At 34.9% G+C, this 10,708-nt stretch overlaps 1 protein-coding gene across 1 annotated transcript; it reads left to right on the top strand.

Annotated features, from left to right (window-relative positions):
• Positions 1 to 701: 701 nt before the first annotated feature.
• Positions 702 to 9,156, top strand: LOC117923536 (KH domain-containing protein At4g18375-like). Its single transcript, XM_034841872.1, has 8 exons — positions 702 to 798; positions 1,781 to 2,391; positions 3,333 to 3,824; positions 4,556 to 4,795; positions 4,902 to 5,168; positions 5,910 to 5,965; positions 6,067 to 6,163; positions 6,692 to 9,156. The coding sequence occupies exons 2-8, from the start codon at positions 1,804 to 1,806 to the stop codon at positions 6,821 to 6,823; spliced, it is 1,872 nt and encodes a 623-aa protein (XP_034697763.1). The 5' UTR covers positions 702 to 798; positions 1,781 to 1,803; the 3' UTR covers positions 6,824 to 9,156.
• Positions 9,157 to 10,708: the final 1,552 nt, after the last annotated feature.

Below are 10,708 nucleotides of genomic sequence, written 5' to 3'. Positions count from 1 at the left end.
TTTGGCAGGTTAAATCACCGTTTAAGTTTCAAAGGCTAGTCGGAATCTCCATGTTGGTGGTGCACCAACACCTACCCTATATAAACATCCCCTAACTAGATAAGATTTCCTACCTACAAACCATATCGTTTGTATACCTTTACTCTTCCTACTTTTCCATCTCCCCCTTCCATTTTATTTTTTAAAGATTTCCTAAAGCATCTAGACTTCATCTAGTTAAATTTAACACAAAAGGAAAAGGAAGGGTTATTGTTTACTTTTTTTATTTTATTATTATTATATTTTACTATAATTTTTGTTAAATATCTTATAATTTGAAAAAGATTTAAAACATCATCACCAAATTCACATCTTCTCAAATAATTATCTGAATTTACTAATTAATTGACTTCCCATAGGTAAATAAAAAATGACCACCCATTAAATAAAGTGAAATTAAAAATAAATTTATCATATATTTATTATTACTTTTTAAATCAAATGTATTTAACTTGATTTATAATTATCAAAATCATTAAAAATAATTGCTAAAAATATAGGGTTGATTATATAAATCCACCAAAAAAATAGAGGAAGCAAAGGAAAGGAAAGGGAAGGGGAAGAAAAGAAGTGGAAACCGAAGCAACCCGCATAACCAACCTCCTATCGTCGGTTCCTTCAAAAAGAATTACCGGCTATAGCCAGTTGACCTGAGTATATATGTCTCTGGAAAATCGAAAGAGCCCGAAATAGGATAAATCACAAGTTCGTATAGCGCAACCCTCTTCGTCTAGGGTTTTGGCATTCTCTCTTCCACAGGTACGCTCCTTCCTAGGGTTTTTGTTATGGGGTCTCCGAGATTTCTTTTTGTATCGATTTGGGGTAAACTGTTCCACTTGGTATTCGTATTTTCGAGTCTCTTTGTATTGGGTAAAAATATTTCCTGGGTTTTTTTTAAGGATAACATTGTTTTCAGTCATATATATATATATGTTTTACAACCAGAAGCCAATTGGGGGGAAATCACAATTCTTTTCCTTTAATATTTTTGTTTTTATTTTTCGACGCCGATTTGTAAAAAGGGTCAGATTGAGTGCCCTAATAATTTTTTCCCTCCTTTCTGATGTTTCTTTTAGGTACTTTTTGGTAGCATTTTATTTCAGTTTTGAACTCAAATTAGATCAATTTCAATCGAGAAAAGTACTTCTAATATGCTAGGGCATTGTTTGGTTGGCAATTTGGTGCTACTGTGGCTTTTGGAAGGAACATTTGCTTTCCTTTGTGCTCAAGAAAATAATCAATTTTTTTTTTAAGGTAACAACCAAAAGAACAGAACATGAGGGTCTTATGAGGTGCTATTTGGAATTATGTATTGTTGGAATTCAGAAAATATCCCCGCTTTTTCTTTTTTTTTTGTTGCCTCTTATGTGTTGGGTTTGTATTCTCTCTGTGTTTTTGCCTCTGGTTTTCAATCACCTTGTTGGGTTTGTATTTTTATTGTGTTTATCTGTATGTCTGGATTGATTTCTGAGAGGACATAAGAAGCAAATTTTATTATTTTGGGACCTGAGAAAACTAAGCTCTACCCTAAGGGTAACAGAACTATTTGGGTACCTGGCAAAGCCTAATACAACTATTTGGGTTGGTTTACTATTGTTTTGAAATTTTTGGAAATGGCAGTGATGTGAAACATCAGATTCAAAACTTTGTTGTGTCTTCTTTTCCTTAACTTACAACTGCAGACGGTTGGATTTATTTTATACTGATTTTTCTTGAATGTGGCTTTATTTTGTGGTTTCAGGAGTCAGTCTATATTTAAAAAGAATGGGTGAAACAGGGAAGCGGTTTCGTTCCCAGAGAGACCAAGATGGTGACAACAAGATTCAGAAAAGACGGGTAAATGAAAGAGATGAAAAGGGTAGTGATGAATTGATAGTTTATAGGATACTGTGCCCAGATGGGGTTATTGGGAGTGTAATTGGTAAAAGTGGGAAAGTTATAAACTCAATAAGACAAGATACAAGGGCAAAGATTAAGGTTGTAGATCCATTTCCAGGTGCCAAGGATAGGGTTATAACCATCTATTGCTATGTTAAGGAGAAGGAAGAAGTTGAAGTTGACGATGAATTTAATGACAAGCAGCCTCTATGCCCTGCCCAGGATGCCCTTCTTAAAGTGCATGCTGCCATTGTAAATGCTGTAGCTTCACTTGAGAACTCTGACAAAAAAAAGAAAGATAAGGAGGAATGTCAAATTCTTGTTCCATCTAGTCAGTCTGCAAATGTTATTGGTAAGGCAGGTGCTACCATAAAGAGACTGAGAAGCAAGACGAGAGCAAATATTAAGATAACTGCCAAGGATTCCACTGACCCCAGTCATTCATGTGCTATGGAATTTGACAACTTTGTTCTGGTCAGTAATTACCGATCTGTGTTGGATGACCTTTGTTTAAAGCAAAAGTTATCATTGATATAAAGTAATTTTTTTGCATTGATAATTATTGTATTGGATGTTTCATAATCTAACATTTCAAAACTTGGAAGAAGCTTTGTGTTGCACACCTTTTATTTGATAGTTGTAATTTTTTTAAATAGACTGTGTTATATTAGTTTATAAAAGAATATCAAAAGAAGGGAAGTAGGAAAATTTAAATTATAGTGTGAAGTAAAATTTGAGAGATTAAGCTGAACAGTAGAGTACCTTAGCTTGCATAAAGTTATCTCATCTTTTGGTTATCATTTTTTTCTTTTACTTCTCAACTGATATGTTATAAGAATGATATGTGTTTAATCCAAAAACCGGAGGAGTTACCATTTAACATGGTTCTTGACCATGAAGCTGTCTGAGTTTTAAAACATTGAATGATGCTTTTCCCTTAATGTTGGCATTTACACCATCAGACAACTGAGGTTAGATAATCGTTGTAGTTACTTTTCACTGATGTGAGTATAGATCAGAGGGATGCTCTATGGTTGGTGGTGTTTACTGTAAAAGAATATAAAAGATTTCTGGCCTAAAATTGGTGCTTTTTGAGAAAATATGATACCCTTTTGCTGAAACCCCCATTTTATAGCTCTTTTGGTTAGGTTTCAAGTTTCTTGATGGCAATTAATGTCCACCATTATTTCAGGAGAACTGATATGTTCCTTTTGGACCTTAGGCTTATATATGTTATGTCAGGACTACTAATATCCATGTGCAGTGGTGTAAAATGGATTACACGTGTGCAGAACTTAATGCCTTCTTGTTTGCTTCTTTATGATTTTAGTCTATGAAGTTTGACTTTCTGTCTTACATGAATTCTTTTTTAGTACTCTTCATGCATTTTGACCATTCTGTTTTCTTGTGTTTAGATAGCTGGTGATTCGGAAGCAGTGAAGAAGGCACTGTTTGCAATTTCTGCAATCATGTACAAGTTCACTCCTAGAGAAGAAATTCCTCTTGACACAACTGTACCAGAAGCCCCTCCCAGCATCATTATCCCTTCAGATGTCCCGATATATCCTGCTGGTGGATTCTATCCTAGTGCAGACTCTATTGTGTCTGCTAGATCTGTTCCTCCTGTCTTAGCTGCTACACATGTACCAGAACTTCAGGGTTATTCAGACATGGGCAGTACATGGCCAGTTTATTCATCTAACCTTCCTGTAGTTTCTGGTTATGGAGCATCACGATCTGAGGAGTTAATTATAAGAGTTTTGTGCCCATTTGACAAGATTGGGCGTGTTATTGGCAGGGGAGGGAGTTCCATTAAAAGTGTAAGGGAGGCTAGTGGTGCACATGTTGAGGTTGATGACACCAAGGCTGATCGTGATGAGTGTCTCATCACTGTCACTTCAACAGAGGTGTGTCCTTTCTTTCTTCTTTTTGATCAGTGTCCTTTCTTTCTTCTTTCCCTTTATGTTATTATGAATAACTCAAACTCTATGGGGAAGTGAGAAGGAGGACATTAAGAGACTTTTTGCATTCTTTGTTTACTGCTTTGTATATTTCACCAAGGAATCCTGTCACACAAATGGATCAAATGAAGCTTTTAGACATATTCAATGTGTTAAAGTGAAGTCCTATAGACAAATCTACTTTCTTTTAAAATATTTGTTTTTTTTTTTATGAGAATATTTGTCAAAAGCATTTGTCATAGTTGGCATAGGAACTTGTGTTTCTCATAACTTGTGAATTTGAAGTAAACATAGGTTTTATGTTTGGTATAACTTCTAGAATATGCTTGGTCAGGAGCTCCTTAATTGTATACTTTGTACTTTGATGTGCCTTTTTGCAAGCGCCTTTAATATATTCTCCTAATTTACCTATCAAAAGAAAGAAAAAAAAAAATGCTTGGTCTGGAACTCATGTTTCCTGTTCCCCTTAAATTTAGGTTTTCTAACCTCAAATTTAGGTTAAACATGATTTAGAACATGATACCACAGGATTGGTTATGAACTGTATATACTTAGCATGAACACTTTCTTCTAACACGGCATCCAATTACTGCCATTAATCTATGTGCTTCACTTGCTATGCATGGACAACTTCTCTCCATATATTTTGATAGTGTTGAATATCTATTGTTTGGCAGTCTGTCGATGATCTGAAATCCATGGCAGTTGAAGCTGTTTTATTGCTGCAAGCTAAGATAAATGATGAAGATGACGACACTGTTGCTATACGTCTTCTTGTTCCATCAAAAATTATTGGGTGTATTATTGGGAAAAGTGGTTCAATTATTAATGAAATTAGGAAGAGAACTAGAGCTGATGTTCGCATCTCAAAGAGTGAGAGGCCCAAGTGTGCTGATGCCAATGATGAACTTATTGAGGTCAGTTTGATTCAATTTCTTAGGCTTGTATTTAAGTTTACTTGTATTAACTTGTGTATGTGGTGTTTTTGTTTGTTTTTGTATTTTTGTTTTGTTCCATATTAAGGTGGTTGGAGAAGTTGGTAGTGTGAGAGATGCACTTGTTCAGATTGTTCTGAGACTTCGGGATGATGCATTGAAGGATAGGGATACTGGTCACAATACTTCTGCAGGCACTGATTCTTTATACTCTGGTGGTGCGGGTCTATCAGTTTCTTCTGTTTTGCCCTCTGCTCCCCCGGTTGCTCCATTGAGCTATGACCAAAGGGCTGAAACTGGAAGTGGCTTGGGCCTTCTTTCTTCAAGCAGCCTTTATGGATATGGATCTTTGTCAGTAAGTATATGCTTGTAGCTTTAATTATCTGTCCATTTATGACCATTTTTTCTTTGTTTTGTTTTTGCATTTGGTTTCTTAGCTGTATTTTGCCGTTAAAGTCGTCGTCGTTTTCAATGGAGAGGTAGTTTTCAATACAAGAGAGTGGGATCTATGTGCATGTGTGTGGTGCTGGCAATGCATTGACATGCTTCTACATAGGGAATACTTTGGGTGATTGGCATATCAAACTTAGAAAGGGTAGTTTTGGTTATTGATTGTGGTGGTTTGCCAGTTATAATAAGTTTACAAGTTTGAGTATTATTTGGGATATTAAGAACTCAAATGTATATATTATGCATTTTTTATCGTTTTAATGTAATATATATTTCTTGGAAAATTGTAATAAATTCCAGATGTGATATGAGTTCTCTTGAGATGACATTTTAAAGAGGTGCTAAGTTATTTTAAATCCTCCAAAGAAAATGGGTTTTTATTTTTTATTTTTTATTCTTTTTCCTATTTTTCATCCTTAGGATTCTTAAATAAGTTAATATAAAGATGTACATATTAATGTGATATAGGATGCTGAATTTAGAATGTTAATGTTCCATTTTTTAGAAAACTTTCTGTCTATTAAATTTGCTCGTGAATTCTAGCTTAGAAGAGGGAACATTCCTAATCATTTGGTAATTTTATGAAGGTGATCATTTTGTGCACCTCTGTTAGCACTCATTCTGCGTGGGTTTTTTCTTTTAACAGGTGGGGGAGAATGCCTATGGATCAATGTCCTCTTATTCATCAAAGCTTTATGGAGGGTTAGTGTGTTATGCTTCAGAGCTCTTATATCAATGTGGTTATCTTGTTTCTTTTACAGTTTTTTCACTACTTGCTTGTTCTCTGCTATACTTTGTTGCAGATTGCCTACACCATCGACCTTTGACATGGTGATCCCTGCAAATGCAGTGGGCAAAGTTATGGGCAAAGGTGGGGCAAATATAGCAAACATTAGGAAGGTGGGTCATCTTTTCCTTAATTTTTGGTCATTTTGTAGTTGTTAATTATTATTGAAGCACCCTAGTTTTCAATCGAGAGGGAGGACAAATTGTTTTTTAGCTGTCTGTAACGAATCACTAATGACTAATTGATTCAAACGTTTTAGTTTATTCAGGCTATAGAAATTATAGAAAAATCCATTACGGGGGCCTAATTCTTTGCATGCCTGGAGCTGTTACTTCTGGCTGCATTTTTCCATGTAAACAGTTTAGGGATGTCAACATAGATGTTTTTGTTCCCTTGTTATGATGTGATTAAAGTGTTTTTTATGTTTATTATGCTGCTAGCTTGCAGGCTGTATGAATTTTGATATTTCTATCATTTTAGGTGAATCTTTTGGAAGTGTAGCATAATATGTTCTATGTTTGCCCTCCCTCTACATTCTCCATGGTTTTAAGTTGATTTTATGGAACATTGGACATGAGTTCCCTTATTGTAAAATACAGTTGATCCAATGATATCTTGACACAAACTTCTCTGTCTTCCAGATATCAGGAGCAGTTATAGAGATTTCCGATTCCAAGTCTTCCCGAGGTGATCGCGTGGCCTTGATATCTGGTACACCTGAACAGAAACGCACAGCAGAAAATTTGATTCAGGCTTTTATAATGGCCACCTGAGTTTTGAGGCCACTTCTTGGTATTTGAAGGTGAATTCTAGTTGAAACCTTGGAGCTCTTCCTCATGTTTCCTCAATGTAGTTCCTTTAGGTTTGGTCCTGGAGAAGGCTTCTTATTTCTAGGTTTCTTCTTCTACTGGACTGCTTCTGTTTCTTCCAATACAGTGCTGGGAAGATTCACAACTGGCTCTATTTTCAGGGAATATAGGTTTCTGCCTGTGTTGTTTAATCCATTCATCATCTGCCGTTATCTTAGACCTTATTAGGACCTTTCTTTCCTTTCGTAGTATTTTATGAGCTCTTAATCTTTGACTGTTGTGGAGCCCATCTTATTTCCAATATTGCTATGATATAAATTTGATGTTCGTGGCCACAAGTATTTTCGGTAAAGACCATTATTGGCAAATTCACGGCGTATATATTTATGTTTTATTTGTCTTGTCCCTCAATCCTCTTGGTCTCAGCTTCTCTCTAGTGGATCATTCTATCAATATGCACAATGCAATGTGGCTGGTGATGATCTCTTCTCAATATTATCCTGGTACCTTTTAACCTTGCAGTTTAGTTTTAAGAAAGGACGACTCATCTTCTGAAATTAAATTAATCAAAAGCCACTCAGTGTGGCATCAGGTTTTTCCCCTTTTTCCTTCTCAAGTCTGTATCTTGTGTCTTGATCTGTGCATATGAAGAGATGATCACTCTAAACTGAATCATGGAAATGGCTGTAGTTTTTCCTGAAAACCACTTGATTTCTGGCTTCTGCAGACTTTCCTGTCAGCATTTTTGACAGTGAAGTTGATTTCATGTTTCTTACAAAATTCAATTCATGATCTTAATCTTAAAAAATTTTCAGGGTTATTCCCTTAATCCTTTTAATCTTGCCCAATTGTTAATTGCCTGCATCAGAATTTGATTGTTCGCTGCTGCTTTCTCGTGGAAAATAAAGATCTTTTTTTAATCCTTGATGGAAATCACCTCATCTGAGTTTTTAGGCTGCGGCAATTGTGGAGGCATGGTTGTTTTTTGAAACAGCAATAGGAGTTATCTATTCCCAACCTCTGTCATTGAATTATGGACTTCATGTTGGCTTTGGTATTAGGGATAACAAGACCTGGAAATGGTTCTTGTCTATCTACATTTTACACTATCAGTATCATGGTGTTAATGTATTGATATTTTGGTGATGCCAAGTTCACCAGAATTTTGTTATAATTTCTGAAAGGAAAACTGCTCCCCCTCAAATTGAAATTTGACTTTCTAAGAACTAATCTGTTATCAATGTCCCATTCGTCTCATAATATTCAAGTATATGTTAATATGATTACGTTATTCGCTTCATCCAACTGCATTTCCTGCTCCTGTTGATGATTTCATTAGCGGTTGAAACTGACCCTATGTTATCAGTTCAAATGGAGATTCAAATGGTTGGCAGTAGTATGCTTACCATGTTCAAACTTGATTTCCAGTTCTGATGATTTGTTTTTGTGGTATGATATCTTGACATCTGTTTTACTTTGGGAGGCACTCTTGGCTTTCTTTTCACGCTCTATGTACGTGGTCGATACCTTATGCTAACAAATGAAGTTGGAAATCAAACTGCTCATTCTTTTCACTACTCAGCTCCTTAGGGAGATTGCTATTGTAGCACCTTGTTACCCCATTTAGTTAGAGCTTGGTTACAGTTATTCTGTTTTACGTTAGTCTCTGATATTCTTCATTTACATCGTGTCTCTCCATTCATAGGCACTTTCAACTTGTACTGATCTCTTGTGGCTGGTGCTATCATATCCTCTCCTTTGTAATGTAGTTATAAGTTCATTATTGGAATGTGTGTCCGGACAATCAATTAGACCCAATGCCCAGATGTTTGGGGGAGATACCACCTGAGCTAGGTAGCCATGGTAGTTCTGTTGGCTGATAGGGGATTTGGTTTGGTTTGGTTTGTGATATAGAGGGTAATGGTAGGGTTGGGTATTGCCTTTTTGTGTAGTGTTGATGCACAGCAGTATTGATTGGGTTGGGTTGGGTAATGTATTATTGTGGAATGTTAATATAGTGGAAGGATGTATGAACATGATTATAGCTCCGAATGATAATTGGAGTCCAGGGCCTCTGGTGCTGCTCTATGTGGTGATGAATGAGCAACTGCTTGAAAGGTTTATCTTTTGGCTAGAGGACATTTTTTTTTTTTTTTTTGGGATGACATTGTAAATCTGTACTCTCTGTTTTTGCTTATGATGGTTACTGTATTGCTTGTCATGAGCATTGTAGAATTGACTTACTGTATGGAATTTTTGTAATGTAATAACAAAGGAGTTTGTTTCCTTGATGTTTTGAATGATGGTCTGGTGATAAAACTAAAAATTGTAAGAGTTTTAGCTGCGATATATTGAACCCTGTAGGTATGTTGTTGTCCCATATTTTAAAGTAGAAATGGATAGGGGTTTAAGAAATTTGAACCAGAATAATGTTTCTATTTTTCCTGTACTGTTAGACGCCGAATGCAAACAGATAAGCAAATTGGATTTTGAGAAGAAAATTAAAGCCATTTCCCAATTTTGCCTTATGCCAGATGCTTGGCGTCTCGTAATTTCAGGTAGATGCATGTACATTTTGGGATCATAAGATGAGATGCCATTGTCATCGCCTCATGCCGCATGAGGCGCTGATGTGATTTTTCGGGTTGTGGCGTAGGCTATGAAAGGTAAATAAATAAAATCAGAAATTGACATGTGTGGGCTTGTTTCATGATTCTATATTTGATGAAGGTTAAGATATGTACGGTGGAAGAAGGGACTGGCACTGGGATGTTGGGATGGCATTTCAATCTGCATCCTTGTCAGATTCTTTTTTTTCTAAATATGAGAAGAGGGAAACATTTATTAAGACCAGGTTGGGTAGTGTTAAAAGAAAGTTAAAAAAATTGTTTTCTCATAATTGATTTTCACGTAAAATATATATATATATATATATATATATAACTAAAAGTAATTGGAAATTTATATAATTTTAAATTATTTAATTTTGGTATAAAAATATTAAAATAAATTAAATAAGTTTGAAATTGTATATTAAATTTATTTACTGATTTTAGTTATTTATTTATTTATTTTATGTTCTTCGTATTTTATTCTCCTATTTTGGGAAGAAAAAAAAAAGAGCGGCCTAAGCGAAGAGATGAGGTTAATCCAGATGGTATTATGCCGTTACGCGTCAGCTCTCCACTCCCCACTACCATATCATCTCTGACTTGTCTTCGTCAGTTGGATTCATGCGTGTAATCAACTGCATCTGAGTAATGGGGGTATATCACTTGTAGATGCTTCTAAATGACTGCAATACCCCTTCTTTCGATTCTAAAAAATTTAAGTTAGGTTTGGTTCGAGAAGTATGAAGAAAAAAATAAAAATATTAAAAGAAATTGATTTTTATAGGAAAGATTAAAAAAGTTAAATATAATTAAAATTATTATTATTATTATTATTATTTATAATTTATAATTATTAAATTTTTATATAAAAGAGATAAATAATTAATAAAAGTTTGAAGTAATATATCAAAATATTTTATTAATTATTCTATTTTTAATTTTTTTCTCTTTTGTATTTTCTTTTAAATTTTTCGAAACTAAACATAACCTTAAAAATCAAAGCTAAGAAAACCACGTAGCACATCCTCAAACTTTTGGCCTTGGCATGCCCCAGAGTTTGTTTTTTTCAATGGAATCCTCTTCTTGTTCATACCATTCTAGCATGCTTCTGCCCCCATTCTGTAATTTTATTCTCACTTGCATTTGCAAACAATTTTTAAGCATACCCCTATGCTCAATTTCATTCACCATTTTAAGATTTGGTACCCCTTTATCAAAGGCTCCTCAAGTTGAAGTT

The sequence above is a fragment of the Vitis riparia genome, chromosome 10 (genome assembly GCF_004353265.1).
Source record: "Vitis riparia cultivar Riparia Gloire de Montpellier isolate 1030 chromosome 10, EGFV_Vit.rip_1.0, whole genome shotgun sequence".
NCBI lineage: Eukaryota > Viridiplantae > Streptophyta > Magnoliopsida > Vitales > Vitaceae > Vitis > Vitis riparia.
This window is presented reverse-complemented; position numbering and strand designations above follow the sequence as displayed.

Coding starts and splice junctions, on each gene's coding strand:
- LOC117923536 (XM_034841872.1), top strand. CDS start 1,804: ATGGGTGAAACAGGGAAGCGGTTTCGTTCCCAGAGAGACCAAGATGGT. Junction 5,966..6,066: donor TCATCAAAGCTTTATGGAGG/GTTAGTGTGTTA, acceptor ACTTTGTTGCAG/ATTGCCTACACCATCGACCT. Junction 6,164..6,691: donor ATATAGCAAACATTAGGAAG/GTGGGTCATCTT, acceptor TCTGTCTTCCAG/ATATCAGGAGCAGTTATAGA.